Genomic DNA, 23,484 nt, shown 5'->3' with positions numbered 1-23,484 from the left:
ACCCCAGATTTTATCACGACATTCTTATCGGAATCGACCAGTGTTGTCATAAACTAACATTGTCCCTTCTTGTACACATATACAGATATTTTTCTTGCCTTTGAATGAAGAAGATGATGGTAAAACCCTGCAGTAAAGAAAAAGAAAATTGTAAAGAACAAGGAAAAAGGTTGTAACAAAGAAAACATGGATTCTCCAAATAAATAGAAATCCCTCTCTCTCAATCACTCAGTTTCACTTCACCATGTTGGTATCTTCTTCGTCTTCTTTTTCTCGTTTTCTCATTCTTTTCCTCATTTCCTTTGCTGTTTCAGTCAGCTCAATTTCTGTGCGGCGAGGAGCTCCACTTGATATTACTTCGGATCAATCCGATGAAACCCCCACTTACCTATGGCCCCTTCCGGCGGAGTACACTTCCGGCGGCGAGGCTCTTGATGTTGATCCTGCACTCAAGCTCGCCGTCGCCGGAAACGGTGGCGGCTCCGCGGTTCTGAGAGCGGGGTTTGAGCGGTACAGAGGGATCGTATTCAAGCACACTGGATTGGGATTGGGGTTTAGTTTTATGAGAAAGCTGAGGGAGCGGTTGGTGTCGTCTGTTTCGGTATACGATGTTGACACATTGAACATCACTGTCCATTCCGACAACGAGGAGGTTGGTGCCGTGGTTTGGAATTTTTTGATTGGGATAACTTAAGTTCATATGATGAGGGTTGATAATTGCTTGGTTAGTCAACGTGGGAACTTCAACTGCGTGATGACTATTCTGTTTTGTTTTTCTCTCTGCAGCTTCAATTCGGAGTGGATGAAAGCTATACCCTGCTGGTTCCCAAAGCCAAGGACTCTTCCCAAGTCACAATTGAGGTGAGCTACATTGTTGGATTTGGATATTCGTTTTTTTTTTTTTGTAATTTGGAATTGGAATTGCTTGTTTGTTACAGTACAACTTCTTGGTTCTTTGTTCATCAAGCAATGTAGTGCTTAGTTTATAGTTTAAGAGTACCTTTGGAAAATTCTGTATGAAAAAAGTTGGATGACTCTGAAGTATGTTTCGTTTATTTTCTCAGTGCGAAAAGTTGAATCGAAGTTGGTTTTCAGCTTTAGTTTTTCTGTTTCCTTCTTTTGTTTTTCTTTTTTTTTTTTTCTTTTTGAGGGACCTTCCTACTTTCCCGTACTGGAAACAATTCAAGCAAGCTCTTTTTTTTCTTTCTATGATTACAGTATGACACATTTCTTGTGTACGGCCCAAATTCATTAAAGCTCTTGTTTAGTAAAAGAAAGGAAAAACATATTGATTTAAAAGTAGAAAAAAATAAAATAAAGACTTAGACAGAGTTGTGGTTGGCTTATTGGTTCTGGACTCAAACAAATAAAGCAAATTAGGTCATTTGATGGTTAATCACCCTATTTTGTGATTTTGTCATTGCAGGCAAATACTGTTTATGGTGCATTGCGGGGATTAGAGGTATGTAAAGAGTTTGCTTGTCAATGAGCTCAAACTGTTTTTATTCTTCCTTTTTCTTTTTACTTTATTTGGCTGCTTGAAGTGGAGGAGTGGTGGTGGGAAGAGATGGCGAGGAGGTGAAGGTTGATGAATAGAGAGCAGTTAGTCCTTGTTTAGCACTTACTGGCTTGATTTGACATCTGGTTACTGGAGTCTGGAGTTGTAGATAGCAGATATGCCTGTTGTGACATACTCATTCTAAGATGATTTCTAACATGTATTTCCATTTTCATATTTAGATATGTTTTTCTCCATAGGGTTGGCAAATCTATAATCTGCTGTGTCCTTGTATATGGGATAGGATTTAATCAACTTTCTAGAATGTATTTTTTTTTTTCGTATACCTTTACATCGTTGATCTTGATATTGTGGAAACATAAACCCCTCTAACCTGTATATGCATTGGCATGCATGAAGTAAATTGCTCAAAGTCTCAGTTTGTCTATTTTTTTACTGTGCAAAATGAAAACTGAACTATTGTTGTCTTTGCATGGTGAACCAGACATTCAGCCAGTTGTGTTCTTTCGATTATACAACTAAAAAAGTAAAAATATACAAGGCACCTTGGTCCATCCAAGATAAACCTAGATTTGCATATCGTGGGCTTTTGTTGGGTGAGGCTCAAGTTTTTAAAGAGAAAATTTTTATTCTGCTAGCAGTTTTATACTTAACCAGCGGACAATGATACATGTTTTTTTGCAGATACATCAAGGCACTATTTACCAATTACTGTAATTAAGCAGATTATTGAATCTATGTCCTATGCTAAACTTGTAAGATATATGTTATATGCTTTTTCAATTTTCTTCCTTGCTGTTTTTCTTTTCATGTAATGCTGAATATAAAAAATTATGCTGCTTAGAATGTTCTACATTGGCACATCATAGATGAGGAGTCATTTCCGCTTGAGGTACCTACATATCCAGACTTGTGGAAAGGTTCGTATACCAAGTGGGAACGTTACACAGTTGAAGATGCATATGAAATTGTCAAGTAAGACTTTATCCAAATTAGTTGTTTTTATACTCTCCCTGTTTTAGTAGCAATTTTCCTGGGGAATGAAAAGTTACCAAAGAAAGAGGGGCCAAGAAAGGCTATCATGGGGGTGGGAAAATATGTGACTAAAATCCCAAAATAATATTATAATGGCCTTGTGAAGAGATATGCGTAGTGCCTTTTCCTTTCATTGAATTGTCAGTTTCTTAATTTAACATTGACAAATGTTGTGTTTTCTTTTATTTTACATGGTATGTTGATATAAAGCTTCGCCAAAATGAGAGGTGAGGTATCTTCAAATTCCTCTTCCAAAGTTCCAGCTACATAATGTTGATCATAATTTTGGATTTTATGGTTTTCTTTTCCTTTTCGCTCTTTCATCTTCTTAGTTTCATGCAAAATACATTTATAAAAATAAAAGTGAATCTGCATGCTTTCATTGAGTATTTGTATGATTGATTGCAGGCATAAATGTGATGGCAGAAGTGGATGTCCCTGGTCATGCAGAATCATGGTAAAAAACATGCCTTGGTCGTTTTTCTTTTGCTGAGTATGGCCTGATAGTATTATACTAATTGGCTTTGTTACTTTCGCACATGGAGACCCAAGAAATTTATTTTACTTCTCAAAATTTGTCACTTGTATTTCTTTTAAGAAAGAGTTGGCCACAAAAAGTTTATTTTAGCTTGCAACCTGTAATTTCATTGGGTCGAGTGCTTCCGTTGAAGTAAGTTTGGTGTTGAATATAGGTAGGCACTATACTCGTTCCTCCAATGACTGATACATGCTAGGATTGACACCGGCTTTTTTTTTTTTGTTTATTTTAGCAAGCCATTGCTATTTTTTTTTTTCTATTTCATATTTGCTCCATCTGATTATTAGCTGGGTTTTATTCAATTTTTTTTTGTGAAGTTGAACTGTAATCAATTAGTTGTATTAACTTTTGACTTCAATTGTTACTCCAGCGATTTAATATTTCTATTTTTTGCTGACAAGTGGTATGCTTAACACAGATTTTAAGGTTCTTTTTATTTGATATAGGGGTGCAGGATATCCTGATCTTTGGCCATCACCTACCTGCAGGGAGCCACTTGATGTTTCAAAGAACTTTACTTTTGATGTCATTTCTGGTATTCTGACAGGTTAAGCTCCTATGAAACCTTAAGCCCCATACTTGTTCAGTTGTTGAGATTTCTTTATTACATATATCAACTTTCACCTCTATTGAATATCATTTTGTCTTCTTGAAATCATGCTAAACACTATATTGGGAAGATTATACCATAAACAACTTGAAAATGTCAGTAATGCTAGTTATGTTGCATGCTTAGAGTCTATTAGAGACACCATTTAATATTCATTTACAGATTACGTATCTCTTTCCTCATTTATTTTAACCGTCTTTGATACTTTTCGCCTTCTATATTGACCTGACGGTGTTGGGATTACCTTGTTTTTGAATTGTTATCTTACTTGTATATACACTTGTAAAAATGCATTATTTCAAACAACTTCCAGGTACCATTGTTTAATTAGAGAGTGAAGAAGGATACTCTAAATTGTTGTTTGATGATTTGATAATTTTAAGGGTTGAAATAAGGGATTTATGATACCAAACTACCAATCATGAATAAAAATGTACGACTGTACAACTACGATAATACACTATTTGCAATATTATCTGTTTTATAATATTTTCTGGATACAATGTTAGACAACTATATTTGATAAAATACTACAATTCATGTTTTTTTTTACTTTATACATGTATAGATATTTTTACTGGGAAGTAAATAAATAATATAACTAGTTATTATTCTATTGATATCGCACCTACATGTTTTCACAAAATTCAACTCTTATTACTTTGTTTTGTATCCTTTACTACTAAAATGAAAATTAGTCCAAAGCTTTGTTTTTTAACCATGTTTAGTGGTGTTGTGTGACGAATATAGCCTACTCCACCTAGAGGGATAAGACTTTGCAATTATTGTTGTTTTTGTTGTATTTACTCTAATGGTGCTAGGTACTGGTGATTCAGAAGAGTTGCTTATGTCTACACCGGAGTGTCATACTATCATAGCTATACTTAAGAATTTTTCGTTGCAGATTCTCTTAAAATTACAATTTTAGTTTTTCTTTTTCTATTTCTCTGTTTTTTTTTTATTATTTATGTAGCTCCCACTTTAATTTCAAAATTTTGATCTAGTCTTGTGGAAGTGGGAAACAATATATGTGCCTGTCTCTATGCTTTCTTCATTTTTTCTTTTATTGTTTGTTTGAGCATTATTAAAACATGTATCCATCACTCGTGCGTCTTTATTATTTTTTCTTCATCTACTTAATTTTGTCCTTGATTCATCTTGCTATATTACTAATATTGTGCGGATTGTTAAAACCAAATCGATCCCATTCCAACATCTTGCCTTATCTCCCCACTCATATCATGTACACTGAATTGTGCTTAGTACTTTAGTTCATGTACTGTATCAGCTGTGTTTTTATGTGCTTAGTCTCTACGCACATAAAAATGACAATCTTTATAAATTTTGCAGATATTAGAACGATTTTCCCATTCGAGCTATTTCACTTGGGTGGTGATGAAGTTAATACTGGTCAGTCTAAGTTGTTTTTTTTTATTGCAACATGCCAAATAATCAATTGAACTAAAAGCTAAATGCTTATAAATGAAGGAAATGGTTTTTTATCATTAGTACAAGTTGAAGTTAATTTCAGAAGTGATAAAGGCTAATGAGAATGGAAACCAATGGTTAAATGATGCTGTTGGATACACCTACCACCAAGTTTCCTCCTTGTTTGAAATCTATATTTTAAGGGACCTGCATTGCTATCTTCAATAATAATTTAAAAAATTGATATTGTCGATTGGTGCTTCCGTGCAAACTTGTGATTGTTATGATTTGATCTGTACTAAAGTGATCCTATGAATAAAGTAATCTCAGTTTAGATATTATGAGGGTTACAAGACCCGAAACATCTCTTTTGAATTGATAGTTCCTTTATTTTTTTGTCTTAGAAAGCCATGAAAGAAAAGTTTCCTCAGAAAAGTTTCCAATATTTACAAACCTTGAGGGGGGTTGGGATTCACATTGCAAGAGGGCCTCTAGCAGTCCATAAATTCTATGAGTTTATTTATCATTAAATATAAGTAGAATTTATTTATACCATAACAAGTATAATAAAAGTAGAATTAAAATTATTGTTGAAATGTCGAAAATATTTTCATCAACAATGCTAATTGATGAAAAATTATGTTTTATTTGACAGATTGCTGGCGCAGTACCCCTCATATAAAGGAATGGTATCAGCATTAACTTGTTAAACTCGTTTATTTACATTTCTTGATGACTTTTTGTTTAGCCATTTATGTATTGAACTCAACTAAAAACTTCTTATATATAAAGGATTTGGCAAATGCTGTTCCTTGCAAAAATTATTTCATTCATAATCTTGTATTTTTTTACTAAGCAAAGCTTTTAACGGACTGCAATCTCAATGTCAACTGAATTACTGTCTCTGTTATAGTTGTTAATCTTGGCCGGATTTCTGTCGCCATATGAGTGACTTCATTTGTCATTTTTTTGCAATCAACTGAAATGTTTGGATTATTTGCTATGAAGCTGTCATGAACCTATAATCTCAATTCCCAAAAGTTTGATTTTAGTTGGAGATAATTGTCAACTGCCAGTAAAGTTAACCATTTTGTCAATTGTCTATGTAAAGGCACTTATTTTAGATGTTACGTTTATATTCTGTATTTTGATCATTTACTCTGACTTCAGGCTTCAGAATCACAACATGACCGCTAGAGATGCCTATCAATATTTTGTACTGAAGGCTCAAGAGATTGCGGTTTCAAAAAATTGGAGTCCAGTGAATTGGTATGATCTGTATATACATGTAGGTTTTATTATAACTCAAAAAAAACTGATTTGTACCCTTAATTTGTACTTAGCAGCAGCTATTTCACCCTAGTATCACCTTTCTATCCTAATCCTTTCTTTCTATTGAAAACATCAATATTTCAAAAGTTTGCATATGCATGGAACAGTATAGGTTAGCTAATCACTATGCAATTGTTCTGCTTTTTAAATGTTCTCAAAATATATATACATTTTTTTCTTGTCTTTTTCTTTTTCTGCAATTACTCAGGGAGGAAACCTTCAATACGTTTCCATCAAAGCTCCATCCAAAAACCATTGTGCACAACTGGTGAGTTTCCATCTGTGTAAGCAGCTTTACTGGAGGACAAACCTCCAATGTCTCAGTTTCAGAATAAATTATTTGAAGTGATTCTGTAGGTTGGGCCCTGGTGTTTGTCCAAAGGTTGTTGCAAAAGGTTTCAGGTGCATTTACAGTAACCAGGGTGTCTGGTATCTTGACCATCTGGATGTACCTTGGGATGAGGTCTATACTGCTGAGCCACTTGAGGGAATACACAAAGCTTCTGAACAAGAACTTGTAATTGGAGGAGAAGTTTGCATGTGGGCTGAGACAGTTGATACATCTGATGTTCAGCAAACAATATGGCCTCGAGCTGCTGCAGCTGCAGGTTAGCAAATCTTGCTGATGCTAAGTTGTTCAACATTCTTGCAGTGTACTTGTAGTGTTATGCTAACTCTTTCATATGTCTTCCAACCTAGTAGTATTTCTAAAATATATCAGGCAATGAGCACCCTATTGTGTTGTTGCTCATTTTGTTGCAGTGTACTGATTTTTGTTATTTTTGTTGCACAGTACTGTGCTATGCAACAAAAATCAGTACACCGCGGTTTCCTGATATAATAGCTGATTTTGTTGCGGAGAATAGGTAGTAGAAATTTCAGTGTCCCTCTTCTATAATATGAAAATTAGAAAATGATATTTTAATCCACATTTTTTGATCCACTTTTAACCCACCACTCTTATCACCCTTAGATCATTTATTTTAATTTTTTGTAGTGATGTGATGTGATGATTTAAAGGTGATGAGAGTGGTGGTTTAAAAGTGAGTCAAAAAAAAGTGGGTTAAAATATCATTATCTGTGAACTAATTACATCTGCTGAACTAATTACTCCTTGTTTACCACAGAACGGTTATGGAGTCAGAGAGATTCTACATCAAAAAATATTACCATAACTGCATTGCCTCGGTTGCAAAACTTCAGATGTCTGTTGAATAAACGAGGGGTTCCAGCTGCTCCTGTGAAGAATTTTTATGCTAGAAGGGCACCTGTTGGTCCAGGGTCATGTTATGAGCAATAATACATAAAATGATCCTTTTGTCATGTGTATGTAATCTGGTTGTTGATGCCAGAACTCTAATCTTCTGCCAACACCCATATTGCAATGTAATTTATTGTTGAATTAAATAAATCATGTCCAGTTTACATTTTTTTAATTTGTTTCTTCTGAAAGCAAAACACATACACTTGTTCTGAATGCCTGAGCTTGTTCAGTACCAAAAACTCTTCAAAGATGTGAGCAACATCAAAACTTGGATAAGAATCTTTAGTTTTAGCAGATGAAACTTGTTCAGTACCAAAAGTTGTTCAAAGATCTTAGCAACATCAAAACTTGAATTAGAATCTGTAATTTTACCAGATGAAGCTTGTTCAGTACCAAAAGCTCTTCAAAGATTTAGCAAAATCAAAACTTGGATTATAACCTTTAATTTCAGCAGATGAAGCTGAATTTTTTATATGGTATAGTAAATTGGCAAAGTGGCTTGTCACTGATTATGCAAACTATATATATATATATATATATATATATATATATATATAATAATAACCAATCCATTTTAAAGATCATCATTAGTCTCTTAAGGTTAAAATTAGTTTTACAATATTAGTCAAAATTGATTTTATCGAAAAAGAATATTACATGTCTGTAGAACCCTGTTGTCTAATCACAGAATATCATATATAATTAGTTTATTGAGTTTTATAATAATTAGCATCAAAATCATACCAACAATCACTTCTATTTATCAGATTAAAAATGTTTGCGCTAAGTAACTGACTAGTCAAACTTTGAATAAGTAACCAAACATTGATAATAAATAGAACTAGGTAACTGGTTATTCAAACTTTGAATAAGAACAAATTTGGTCAAATGTGAACTCATTAACTATAATTATTGTATACAGACCAGCAACATTGTTACAGTCAAGTAGTATGTTTAATTTGAAGTAAATGCAAATTAAATGTTTCTTATGAAAAAGACAGAATCAGATTTTTTTTCCACAGCAAAAAATGCTAAACCTTTAGTTATATCTATTAAGATCCTTGTTCTGACTAATTTGGTTCCTTAATGTCATTTTGAAAATTGTCAACTCAAAAAATACACAAAAAAGCAACCGTTTTAGAATAACCATTCTAGATGAATATATTTATAATATTTTTTTAATTATGACTTATATTTAAATGACTTAAAATTATATTTTATCTTTAATATCATGTCTAAATGTCTTTCTTATGTTGTTTTTTTATATTTTCAATGTTGTGTTTGAAGGATTAAATACCAATTTTTGTTTTACTTATTAATATCTTAATTAAGAAAAAATGTGTTACAACATAATTATAATGGTATATAAATAATATTTATTTTTTCACTTATATATATATATATATATATATATTTAAAATATTTTATTTTAGGTGTGAGCATGTAATAATCAAGTTTTTTTAGTTATTCTATGTAATTTTATAGGTATTCATCGGAGATGAAAATTATATTTACTATCTCTATAAGTGAAAAGATGGATATGAACTTTTTTTAAATGATGGAAAATGGATACTATAATACCATTATGAGTATTCAAAACTTTCTGGTAAACTTTTTGGTACAAAACAATTACAAATTTATAGTTTTAGTAATTAATTAGGGTTTGGATGAGCAGGAATAAATGCTAATCTTTAATTACACCTAAAATTGGTACCACTTTCATTATGCAACTTTCTTATTATTTGTCATTTTCTGCCATAAAAACGTTTCCATAATTTCTCTCTCAATTTAGGAACAATAACTCGATTTTAGGAACTCCAAATCATGTAAAACAAGTAAATGTGTTTTTTTCTTTAAAAAACAATTATTGTGTTGATAAGTTAAATTAACTTCTATTTATAAGAAATTATAAGTGATTTAATACTTTATTTTCATGTATTTATTTAGATTTATTTTATAATAAGTATAATTTATTTATATTTTTTTAAATATTATTTTTATCATGAATTTTTTTATGATTTTTCATGTTTTTTTTTGTTTTTATTTTTATTTTAATAATATTTCATATAATAACAAATAATTACCAATCTTCGGAGTGTTAGCATAGTAAATATATCACATCTCAAAATAATGTTTGATATGAGTTTATTGGAAAACCATTAATCACCAAACACAAAACCTAGGGATGGGTGGAGGAACATAAACTACATTTAATTAAAACCTGAATATATATATACAAAATTTTGATTGAACAAATCATTTAAACTAAATTCGATTAAAACCTGAAAAACAAATATGGTTAACTTGATATTAAAATAATATATCAAGTTCAATGTAATTTATTATTAAAACATTAAATAAAAAAGGTTTAAATTAAATTATAGCATATTTTGTAACTAATATTTTAAATAAATAAATTTATTGCACATGATTTTTACTATTGATGAACATTTGTTAAAAAAAATATAATTTATAAGAAAACATTAAAGAGCCGACCTGAAATTATTTTAAAAAATACATTGAGTCTATTTTTAAAATATAAATCAATATCCAATGAGTTTGGACGAATTTTCCCAAAGACATCTTTGAAAAAAAAAATTAACTTCTAGATAAGTTCCAAAGACATATTTGAAAAAAAAAACGATTTTTACTTCGACATAAGTTAAAACTAGTATATATGTTCAAATTTTATAAAAATTGGAGGATTTTGGATAACTCATATAAGAGAAATTTTACAAGTTAGATTACGACGTAAATTAAAATTAAGAAGTTAATCCTTTATTTAATTTTTCTTGTCTAATTGAGAGTTCTTATAAAAAGGTTTATCCAAGGAGACCTTATGTCTGCCACTAAGAAGACTTGTATGCTAAAAGTCTTACACCAGGGCATAAAAAATGGCAGTTAAATAGAAACAAAAACATTTAAAAAAAATATATCAATTAAAATAGGTGAAAATGACTATTCCTTTTTAAGTTGAGTGTTCCTATATTATATTCCAAACATTATAGTCCTTAAATAAAGATTTTATTAAAATAAAATAAAAAATGAAAATCACATGAAACTCATGGTAACAAGTTATTCTCTATGTAACTTAAATAAATTAGTTTTAAGATTAAATATATTTTTAATTTCTGAACTTCACGTCAAATTGAAAATTTTCTTTATCAAAAATTTTGAAACATTTTTATTTTCAAATTTTAAAAAAGAATAGATATACTCAATTACATTAAATTTTTTTACGTGTAAAAAATGTTTCATATTATGTATTTAAGTTGTTTATATTATTTGACACGTCCTCGATTCAATATAAACTGAGAAACGTGTTTGACACGTTAACAAAATTTAACATAATTAGATTAAAAAAATTATATTCATTTATTTCTAAAATTTAAAACCTAAAATATATCAAAGTTTTGAGCATAAAAAATTTCAATTTTATAATAAAATAAAACATCAAACCACTTAATTGCTTTTTATATTCATGGATGCTTTCATTGAAAGGATAAATTTTCAAAATTATTACTAAATTAAGGTATAAATAAAGTCAGATCAAAGAAAACTAATTAGTGTGAATGAAATCAAAACAGAACGGAAAAAAACTATGTTTATATTGTAGCGAATTTAAGTTTGAGTCTAAGTTTTACATTGAATAAAAATGAGAAAGTTTAGTACCATATAAGAGATTAAGGCCTATAAACCTATATTTTTAAGATTTTGAGTTAAGAGTGGTGTGAATCTCTTGTGTGTGGATTGGGCTCACACTCATTAGTGTTGTATCTCTTCAACGATCCTCTATTGAAAAAACCTTGGAATCTAAGTATGAGAAGTCTTCCTAATATACCTAAGATCATAAAAAACATAGTCAAAAAAAGGTCAGAAATTTGGTTCCTAGTTTCGTGATGCATGATTCTCTTACTGTACAAAGTTTGAAGAGAGAAGAAGGTTCTTTCTTAGTGATGCAAGTTGCCAGCATATTAATTTAGCACACGTGAATGAAGAAGAGTAGAGTAGATGAACATTAAAGAACTGTTTCACCAAATTGCCGGAGTTTGAAGGCAATGTGTGCTGCAGAATAACTGCACTTCTCACTCCAACACAAACCACGTGTTCAGATTTATACCTTCTTTTCACATTTTCACAAACACCTTGTGATCATAAACTCTCTACGTAAACCTTTCACTTTTCTACCACTCTAGCTACTACCTTCTTCAATCTTAAATTCAAAAACTTGTATATTACACATGTAATAAACTCATTCATCACCTTATAATTAATAGCATCAAGTCTATAAGAGTTATAATCACACTCACAACTTTAAAACATGACACTACATCTATCAAAGATATAAAATAAATTTACATTTTATATATATATATATATATATATATATATATATATATATATATATATATATAAATAAATATGAACAAATCTTATTTTAGGAGTAGGAGCAGTTAAGTTAAACTTAAAATTTATTATTTAAAATAGTAAAAATTTGTCCTAACAATATTTATTATTCGTTGAATTTATCGTGTCACTTGTTATTAAATTATTCGTAAATATATATTTTCAGCTTAAAATATGCATGTCTTGATATGTAATAGGTGTACTAGAGATTTTACATCAATCATAATTCTTAAAAATAATGTATTAACAAAATAAACCTAATTCTTTTAAAATTTATTACGGTATTGTTAATTAATTATAGAGTTTTAATTATATATATATATATATATATATATATATATATATATTAATCTTTAGTGTTTTTTCTTGTTCATGGTTGAAATTCAATTTCCAATATAAAAATAGACAATAATATATAGTTTGATTTTAGATTCATAAAATATAACATCAAAGTTAACACAAAAAGTTTATCAAAATCTAACTTTGAAATATAATAATAATAATAATAATAATAATAATAATAATAATAAAATTCAAAAAAAAAATTCAAAAACTTATATATAGGTTAAAGTTTTATATACCCATCAAACTGTTGACATAATTTAGGTGTTTAAGAGTGGTAAAATCATGATAATTAATCATAAAAATGGTGAGAGAGCATTAATGTATTAATGTTTTGATAGGTTGACCTAAGACCAATCCCAACATATATAAGAACATAAGTGTGTGTAACCTATTTGTGGTAATATTTATATCCTTGTAGTTTAGTTACTTAATTAGGTGACATCCTTCGATACGTTGGAGGTTCTGAAAAATAAGATGGCTCTGTGTTTTTTAAGTCATTTTCGGGCATAGATTAGAGGTTGGTGTCCTTTTTATGGTTCATTGTCTTGTCAAAACAAATGCATACACATATTCTATGTATTAACATCACTTTAACAACTTTAGTTAAACCAATTAATTAATTGGTGATATCATCAGTTATATCCTAGGACTTGTTGGAGAGTAAATAATGATACTAGCCAAATTAATTAAAACAGCAAGACCAAATAGTTATCTGACAAGAAGTAAATTATCATTATTTATTGGTGCATTCTTTATTATAGTTTTGGCATTGTGTTCATATATGATTCTCAAATATTTAATCTAATCCGATTAAAATTTGGGATGGAATTTTTTTTTATAGACAACTTAAACGAATCTAATTCAACTATAATTAGGTTAGATTAAATTGGGTTATCAAATTAAATAATTAAAAAAATTACTATCACTTCTTTTACTTTTAATAAAATAGAAAAACCTGATAAGTTATATTTATTAGTATTTATATAAGATATTAGCAATACTTGAAGCATAAATATAAATAATAATTCTTAGAATATATTAAGATATCAAAAAAATTATCGTGAATCTATTTTACAACCAATCCTAAAAAAAAAGATAACGAATGAAATGTTTACTTTAATATAATGCGTAATCTAAAATGAATTCATATTAACAATACTCGCATAATTAACTATAAAATAGTTTATGCAACAAAATTGTTCCAAAAAAATCTTTATATTTAATTAAGTTTAATTTGATTAATCGAAATCGAATTTAATAATTTCATTATCAAACTTAAATTTAATTAGGTACATTAAATAAAACCTAACATAATCCAATAACTAATCCAACTAACAAAAATATAGTTAGGTTGGATTCACTAACTAACTGTAACTAACTTATACCTGATACCATAATCATACCATTAAAAAACACATCAGTTAAAGATTAGATTGATGTAAAATTTTGTTTTATAAACTCTTCATTTTCTTTTTTGAATTCTATGATTAATATTGATTTAAATATGCATTTTAATTGTATTCAATGGTTAAAAATTAGTTTTGTGATAACTAATAATTGAGAGATTATATATATATATATATATATATATATATATATATATATATATATATATATATATATATATATATATATATATATAACATTAGTTTTATCTACATAAAATATTTGACATTAATTTTAATCCAAAATATTAAAATAACATATTCATTATTCTTTTTTTTTATACAAGATTAATCTTATCTTTTTTAAATAATGTAAAATTTTGACTCATATTTAAATTATTCCAACAATAACTGAGTCAAGAAAAATTCTTATATAACGGCCTATCTCATTAGTAACTTCTTGATCAATAATTTGTGTAATGATAATTATTGGTGATAATAAGGTCAAAAAGTCAAAATTTCATCAAAATTTTCTTTCAAATTGTTAACTTTTGGTGAACACTATTCATTTGATGATTTAATTAATATATGGGTTAAACTCAAGTTAATTAAACTAAACCTATAATTAATTAAGATTATTACCTACAAATAGACTTGGCCCATGCTAGTTAAAGGTACAAAACATAAGTGAAAAAAAATGTGATGGTGGATGAAAAAATTGATTATAGAAAGGGACGTTACTCATTAAAATGGATAAAATCATAGTACAAACAATTAACAATGATAGTTTGATGAGACACGAGGGTCATTTCATTGTAATGCAACAAGAAATGGTAGAGGATATAATTGTTTAAAGATTTAGCAAAAATAAAACAATGTATCCAAATATTAAACTTTTAAATAAAGTTGTACACAAAAACTATCATACACTAAATAAATAATTAAAGTTAATTAAATTTCATGTTATTAATAGACTTATGTATTTTTAATTGAAGTAATAAAAGTTATTTATCATTTCATATTGCCTGTAATATTATTTCTAACGTGTATAAAAAAAAAAAGACAAATATGATAAGTCACATTACCCAATTAAAACAATATTATAGAGATTTGGTTACAAAATATAAAAAATTTAAATATTTAATATATAAAAAAAATTAATAAGAACTCAATAAAAATACACAAATTTACAAAAAAAAAATAAAAATAAATAAAATGTAATTAAGCCAAATAAATATATATTATTAATCATATACTCTTCCTATTAACTTGATTTTTTAAGATTTATATTAGCATAAATATTGGTTATATAGTCTTTGTAGAGTTGTTTTAGAGCACACACTTACTCATAAAATATTTAAATTAAACTTTTAAGACATAACATTATGATTTTGTAAGCCAAAATGCTGCTCTTGAATATTGATTTAATATATATATATATATATATATATATATATATATATATATATATATATATATATATATTAAAAAGGTTAAATATGTTTTTGGTCCTTTAACTTTCGGTGAATTTTGAAATTAATCAATTTTAAAATTTTAGACCAATTTAGTCATTTATCGTTCGCAATACGTGGATTTAATCATTTTAGTCGATTTTTTTTAAGTTTATTTGACACTTCAAACGCGTTTCATAATAGTATTTAACTTAACATTAAAGTAAAAATGTGTCAAACAGTATAAACAACTCAACTACAATCCTGAAATGCGTATGAAACATCAAATAAACCTAACAAAATTTGATTAAAATGATTAAATCTACGTATTTTGAAATATGAAAGACTAAATTGGTTTAAAATTTCAAAATGGACTAATTTCAAAATTCACTGAAAGTTAAGAAACAAAAGACATATTTAACCCTATTTTAAAATTACACCAAATCATGCATGTTGGCTTGCTAGAAAAACTCCAATAACTTTTCGAAAGGTCAATTATTTACAAAGAAAATATGTTTTTTTCTTTTAAATTCGTTAGAAAAACTGAAATTTCTTGGTTTCTAGATGTGTGTTTTTTTGGTTGTTTTATGCAGTTGCTGACTATAGTCAGATATGTGGGGCATTGATAAACTAAAGAAAAAAATAGAAAATAGAGTGTAAGAGTTGTTTTGGGATAACATCTTAATGGCTGAGAATGAAGATTGTATTGACAAATGGTACAAAAGTTGTATTATTGAAGCAAATAATCCCTTTCAGTTTCAGTCTCTATCATTTTCAATGCACTATTTGTCTTATTCAATGTTTGGTAATCCAAGACTTTTGAACCATATATCTCATACTTTAAATATTTTATCATATCCAAAATTCTTCCACATTTCATACAACTTTTACACTCACATTTTTTATTAATACAAAATTTTAATTAATGATTTTGTATTTGTATTTAGTTATATGATTTATTTTGATTTTTGTTTTTAATTTAATTGAGTTTAAGAATGTATTAAATAAGATTAATTTGATAATTTTTTATTAAATTGATGTTAATTTTGTTTGAGATGTATCATGTGTCAAAAGAGTAAAGGAAAAAACATACTTTCAAAATCTGTATTTTTTGGGTCAAATTTTGTTTTATTAGGTCTTTTGTAATAGATGTAAATATAATAGATGTAAATAGTTCATGACAAATAATTTAAATGTGTAAAAAAACTTTAAGAAGTTTCTTGGCTTTTTTCCGACAATCAAACCAAAATCATGTAAGTTTGTTGGCTTTTTCCGATAATCAAACTAGAACCATGTAGATATTGACCAATGTATTACAACAATTAATTATATTATTATATTATAAGTCAGTTTTATAAAATTAAATTAAATTTAAAATTTAATTTTAAAATGATATTAGACTGATGATTTAAAAAAAATCTATTTTAACAATATTTTTTAGGTATTATGTCCCATCTGCAAAATAAATCAATTTTATAAAATCTATTATAACAATATTTTTTAAATATTTTGTTTCACTGCAAATCGATTTTATAAATTTGAGTTGCGGTATAAACTTATTTCTAACATGAATCACTATTAACTTCAATAAAATACAATTCTTCAAATTTCATTCTTTAATTTTATTTTATGTTTTCTAGATCATCGAGTCGTTTATAACATGATACTTTTGTCTATTTTAATGTTATTAAATTCATGTCACTTTAAATCTTTCAACTTAATAATTATACTACGTCTAATTTTACTTATTTTCTTCGGTAACTTATCAACACATGCAAAATATCATATTTATACTATTCATGTGTACATATTAACAACATATTTTCAACACAATGCATTGTATCACACATTTTTTTTAAATAATCTTTTTAGTTTTTTTCTTTTTACAATTAGATACACATATAGATAAAACTTATTTAACTTCTAAACGTATAATTTCATAATTTTACAAACACAATTGAATGAAATTCACTGTGAAGTAACGAGAGTTTATTTATGCCTCATTTTGAGAGAAAAAAATCAGGGTAAAATAACCTTGATTTCATTTACAGCAAGCCCAAAAATATCCAACAACTTACTCAAATTTATTTTATCAATTTAAATATTTTCAGCAAGTTTAAAATTACAATTAACAATATTATGTCACTTCAAAACTCATATTATTAGTTTATTTCAAAAGATTACATCGTCACTCTACAAAAATTCAGCATATAGTCAATCAAAACATTAACAATATAATTTATAGGATTAAATATATTTTTGGTCCCTTAACTTTCAATAAATTTTGAAATTAGTCCATTTCGAAACTTTGGACTAATGGACTAATTTAGTTCTCCATCTTTTGAAATACGTGAATTTAGTCTTTTTAATCAAATTTTGTTAAATTTATTTGACATTTCAAGCATGTTTCATAATAGTATTTGACTTAATATTAAAACAAAAATGTGTCAAACAGTATAAACAACTCAAATACAATCCTGAAATGTCTACGAAACATCAAATAAACCTAACAAAATTTGATTAAAATGACTAAATCCACGTATTTCGAAAGATGAAAGACTAAATTAGTCCAAAGTTTTGAAATTGACTAATTCCAAAATTCATTGAAAGTTAAGGGACAAAAATATATTTAATCCTAATTTATATTTATCACATCTTCGATTCATACCACACAATTAAATTAACCATACATTTTGACAAATTCTTTAAATAACTAAAAAAATCTAAATTTACTCATACAACCTGAACTTATCTCAAAACATCCAATTAACTTCATACAAAATTCCAAATCAGTTAAAATAAAATAAGTTTGTTGACTCTCTTTACAAGTCACCACTTTTCTTCCAAGTCACATAAATTATAGTGTAAAAAAAATTTGAAATTATTTCTAAGAATTTATCACTCAAATAATATCTAAAATAACAAAACATCAAAATTGAAGATTCATTTAAAAAACAGACATATAATCCAAAACTTCATTACTTCTTATTTTTTTAATATTTTATTCTCTTAACTCTGTATATAAAACTATATATATGTATACTATATATATATATATATATATATATATATATATATATATATATTATCTTTTTAATATGAAAATGAAAGCTTGGATAAGTTAAAACAATAGTATAAACACGTGAACTAATAAATTGACCAGTTAAAAGGGTTCATTTTCTTCTAATTTAAGATATGATTGATGGCCGCAATATCTACATTAGTTCAATTAATACCACTACTTGCACTCAACTATATATCAAGCATCAACAATTATACTACTATTTTCATGGCTAATAGTTGAATAAATCGTGCAAAGTTTTGTCGATTCAAAGTTCGAATTTCTGAACATTCTATTTGGCATGTGACCATAGTAAACAAAATTGTTATAATGTTTAATTTCACGGTATAATTTCTTAACTTTAAAGCTATATTTGCGAAAGTGCTATATATATTATAATTCTATTTCCATAAATACGTTTAGTTTATATTAGTAATTTAAGAAATAAATAAAATTTATTCAATTAAAAAGCTAGAAGAAGGTAAAAACAAATATATCGTGTGTCGGTACAGGTCAAACATTCACTTCAACAATTTTCAAGTCTTTATAGTCTTATATCTTGTTTTCTGTGGATGTTTTTGTATGTAAACCAATCGGGGTACGTGTTAAAGGTGTTTCGATGTTAAAGTAACATATGATCAATCGGTTAAAACAATAAATACTATAATTAATACGAGATAAAAGTCTCAACAACCGTATATTTAATCTATACTTTTATCATGGGTCTGTGATTAGGATTGACCAAATACGACCCAATCACTCTTAATCCTGATTGCTAAATTGTTTACATTCATTAAATAATTGGCTAATTTTTATAGGCGTTATTTGGTCGGTGATGACCGACCAACTTTACTACATAACTTGTATAAAGGATCAAGATAAAATCTTATGGACAGTCCAACTCATGACAACTAAAGAGGTTTATGCAGTGTAACTGAACGGACCAAATTATAGTTATCAGTTAAGTCAACGTTAATTGAGAAACTAAATGAAATAATGTTGAACTCTTCATAATATCTCTACAAATCTTCTTTGAAACAGTCTCCATGACTTGGTCAGTTAATCATATTTAACTTAGATAACCGACCCATACAGTACAAATTTCATATTCTTATGGCAAATTGCTTAATGTGAGGGTACGAGGTTTTACTAATACACATATTTAAATTTTAATTTGAACAATAATGATAGTATACTATCATAACCTCTTATCAAACATTAAATTATTCATTCTTATCCTTTTATTTAAAAAAAACATTATATGAGATATGTAGTTTATCAAATTGGCGTTTCGATTAAGAAAATGCACAAGACATGATTGTGTTTGGACAAAACTATCATCCAATATAACAAAATAAACTCATTAAATTAGGTTAAATTTTTGCATTTTTTATTAATAAATTAATCTCATATTATATTAGGTTAAATTTTTGTATTTTTTATTAGATAAAATTTAAACAAACTCAGTCCTAATTAAATGAGATTAAGTTTAGGAAACTGAATGACAAGTTTCAAAAATTCTGTAATTAATAATTTTTTTTCTTTTTTTAGCATGGAGGCATCCAATATAATTAATAATACCAAGAATATGCATTTTGAAAGCAAATTTTAAGGAACTGCATAAAGTAACTTGTTTTACTTTCAAACGCTACATTTTTTTCTCTGTTAAACTACAGAGTAATTAGAAGCAATGTTATCTAAAACAGCACACACACAAGCATATATCATATTCAAGTATTTTCCTAGACACGAAGAAATGTACCTATAGTATAATAATGATTCAATATTTTTTCTCTATTTATTTTTCATTTAAAGTGATTCTTATATTTTTTTTTTTTGAAAAAAATTTAAAGTAGCCCATTCTATTATTATCTAATTTGATGAATAAAATAAGAAAAATAACATTAATGCTGATCTAAAACATATATCTCACATTGACTTTTTTTAAATATATAAATTACATTTAAAAAAACATTAAATGTACATATAAAAACAGTATTAAAGTACATTTAAAACTCTTGAATGACATCACTCACAACAACACCTTTCTTGATGCCTTTGATGGAGTTACTATTACACCACCTACTTACCTTTTTCTTCACGTATTTCAGTAATGAACGGTTAGATTTGTGTGCACATCTCTACCTCAATTCATGAAAGTACGAAGAAATAGTTAATTCATTTTTGTAATTTTAAAAATACGAAGAAATAGTTAATTCATTTTTGTAATTTTAAAAATACACGTGTTATTTTAAGTAATAAATATGTTTTTAATTTTTTAATTTTTTAATAAAATTAAAATTTATTTATGTTTTAACTTTTAGTTTAATTTTCAAACTTTAAAAATAAATAAGTATAATTTTCTTATTTTATATAAAACTATTTCCTTTTTACGTGTTAAATGATTAATATTTTAATTATTTATATCCTTTAATACATTTTAACTTAAATAACATTCTAATATACTGTTTGATATAATAATTAATTTTTAAAAAATATTTTAGGATCTCTAATTTAATAGTATATAGAGGGGAACAAATACATAGAATTTATTAAAATTTTAAAAGTAATTTTTTATTTATATGTTATTTTTTGTTTGTATACAAAAAAAATGGGGTAGCGAGATGCGCAAACCCCCTTTAATTCACACTTAAAAACAAAATTGTTATGTAAAAAATACTGTATTCGCTTGTTTTTAAATAAAATGTATTAAAATTTGAGAAATAAATAAATTTTAAAAATTTCAAGTTTAAATTCAGGGACTTGTATTAAATAACAGTTTTTTTTTTTAATTTTATTTACCAACTGAAATGGTTAATAAATAATCGTGTCCATGATGATACTTAAATATTAAGTGTGTGGAATTTTCTTTAACGAATCTCTCTGATACATTATACATTTTGGTATTATCCTTCCATTTATTATTAGGCTCACAAAGAAAAAATAAATAAAATTATGTCTGGAGTTTCATATCTTGTATCTACTTTAAATTTAGGTATACATGTAGATTTAAAGTATTTTGATATAGACTATATAGATTTTGCTGAGTTTGAAATTAACGATGAATGTATTATTATTGTTTATACCAATAGGTCATTTTGAACGAATTTATGATGTTTTATTTTATATGTTTGTAAATATATTTGACAAATATATTTTCTTTTATCTATTACTTTTTTTAGGTAATATAATGTGTGTAAAATATGAGTTTTTAAGTATGTATTTGTAATATTCAGCGTGTATGGTTTATGTGATTAGTTATGTAAAAAAGTTATTTAAATCATAAAATATATAATATCCATTTCCCATTAAAAAAGTAAAATGATCTAATATAACTCCATACAAAAGATAGTAGTATTAAAAAAGGTTTTATATTAAAAAGAATTCAAATCCTCGGATCGTTGTGTTTTTTTCAAAAATCTTCATCAGTTTTTATGTTATCTAAATTAAATATTTATTTTTGAAAATGTATCATTTTTATTAGTGCATATTGACTATGTTATCAATAGATCACAAGACAATCCGTGGTTTATTGATTTTTTTAATTATTTTTAATATTTTAAGTTTTTTAATTAAAAAAAATTGTCAAGTTCTTGTCATAAACTCGTGGCTTTCTTGATTTTATTTATTTTTCTTTTATTTTTTTTAATTTAAAGAAGAAAAAAACCTATGAAATTAGGGATATATCATGTGTTATTATTGTTATGAAAAATTAAATCTCAATTTGGTCTTTGTATTTATTATTTTTTCATAATATAGTTTCAATTTATTCTTAGATCGAAACAATTTTAACTTTTATATAAATATTACAATGATATTTTTAATTTAATAAATATTTTTAACCAAAATAAATTTATTTAAATTTATATATTACATTAAACTTAATTTAAAATTTATTTTCAATATTTATATATCAATAACTTTTAAACGAATATTAAAGGTGATATAAAAATAACAATTTTATAAATTTAAATATTAAATTTTAAAAGATTTTTATAATAATTAAAAGTATTTAAATTACAAACCATTTACAATAACTTTATTCAGTTTACTCTTATAATTATTATAAAATTGTTTTAAATTTTTTAATTTGAAGTTATAAGTCATAAGTCGAAGAAACGAAATTTGCAAAATAAAAGAAAAAACTACATCTAAACAATTAAAATGCTGCTTAAAAACTATATTAATTGACAATTAGAACTGCAAAGCTTTATATTACCGATAAATGAAAAAAATAAGAGAGAAGAGAAATAGAATAAGAGTTTAAGTAACAAAAAAAAAATACCCCAAAAATAAAATGTTAATAAGAAAAAAAAGAGAGTTCTGAGATATTATTACTTCTTATATAATGAAACCTATTCAAAAATATCAAATAATTGTATAAACTCAAATAGAATATGAAAAAATTTAGATAAAAATATTATAAATATATATATATATATATATATATATATATATATTTGTAAATAATTAAATTTTAAGTTACATTTTTAAATGTAACTGATAAGTTTAACTTTTTTTTTTCTTTTAAAATCATCCTTCTATATAAATAAAAAGAGTTCGTTACCTATGTTGACTAAATTTAATGGAGACTATAAATAATTATTGACATGGGAATATTTAATAATTTTAGTTTCTCTATTAGAATCTCAAACATTGCCATCTAAGAAAAACCATATTTTATTTGTAGATCATTACTTAGTATTTAAATGCTTATTAATTTATAATTAACAAAGTCAAAATTGATTTAAGATTTAAAAGAAAAAGTAAATTCAGTTAAACATTAAATGGGTTGTCAATCAACTTTCCTAGACAAAAATAAATAGATTTAATAATGATCTACTTCTCACAAACCAAATTAAATTATCAGTATTTAAATTATAAAGGAGTTTCTTTTTTTTTCTTTTGTGAAAGAATTAAAACATATGGAAAGTTCAAGTTTTTTTCCCCTGAAATGGCAACCAATTGAATATAAGTGAAACGTATTCCAAAGAATAGAAAATTATTAAAGTGAAGTGTTTTGAGTTAAAACTAACATTCCAAAGAAAAAATAAAAAAATTAATTGGAGTGTGGAAAAAATAAGTAAATAAAATGTTTGCATAGTTGAC

The 23,484-nt window shown here is 26.4% G+C and overlaps 1 protein-coding gene across 3 annotated transcripts; it reads left to right on the top strand.

Annotated features, from left to right (window-relative positions):
- The first annotated feature begins 52 nt into the window (after positions 1–52).
- Positions 53–7,898, top strand: HEXO1 (beta-hexosaminidase 1). 3 transcript variants are annotated; one of them, XM_028072798.2, is made up of 16 exons: positions 53–169; positions 315–652; positions 787–861; positions 1,427–1,462; positions 2,004–2,115; positions 2,204–2,274; positions 2,364–2,494; positions 2,765–2,781; positions 2,963–3,011; positions 3,539–3,639; positions 5,053–5,112; positions 5,786–5,819; positions 6,301–6,399; positions 6,671–6,730; positions 6,820–7,070; positions 7,590–7,898. In XM_028072798.2, exons 2-16 carry the CDS (start codon positions 563–565, stop codon positions 7,760–7,762), a joined length of 1,359 nt encoding a protein of 452 aa, XP_027928599.1. In that variant the 5' UTR covers positions 53–169; positions 315–562; the 3' UTR covers positions 7,763–7,898. The 3 variants fall into 3 exon arrangements, with proteins under 3 accessions (XP_027928599.1, XP_027928597.1, XP_027928596.1); XM_028072796.2 differs by lacking the exons at positions 53–169; positions 7,590–7,898 and adding an exon at positions 7,256–7,396 and having other exon boundaries at positions 216–652; XM_028072795.2 differs by lacking the exon at positions 53–169 and having other exon boundaries at positions 222–652.
- Positions 7,899–23,484: the final 15,586 nt, after the last annotated feature.

The sequence above is a fragment of the Vigna unguiculata genome, chromosome 5 (assembly GCF_037176805.1).
Source record: "Vigna unguiculata cultivar grain cowpea cultivar isolate G323 ecotype 2 chromosome 5, ASM3717680v1, whole genome shotgun sequence".
NCBI classification, from domain to species: domain Eukaryota; kingdom Viridiplantae; phylum Streptophyta; class Magnoliopsida; order Fabales; family Fabaceae; genus Vigna; species Vigna unguiculata.
Note: the sequence above shows the minus strand (reverse complement) of the source record. Positions and strands in the feature narration are given on the sequence as shown.

What these genes read in the sequence shown, in the direction of transcription:
- HEXO1 (XM_028072795.2), top strand. Translation starts at nt 245, where the DNA reads ATGTTGGTATCTTCTTCGTCTTCTTTTTCTCGTTTTCTCATTCTTTTC. An exon ending in CTATGTCCTATGCTAAACTT is followed by an intron (nt 2,275 to 2,363) that starts GTAAGATATATG and finishes TATGCTGCTTAG; the next exon opens with AATGTTCTACATTGGCACAT. An exon ending in TGGTGATGAAGTTAATACTG is followed by an intron (nt 5,113 to 5,785) that starts GTCAGTCTAAGT and finishes TTTATTTGACAG; the next exon opens with ATTGCTGGCGCAGTACCCCT.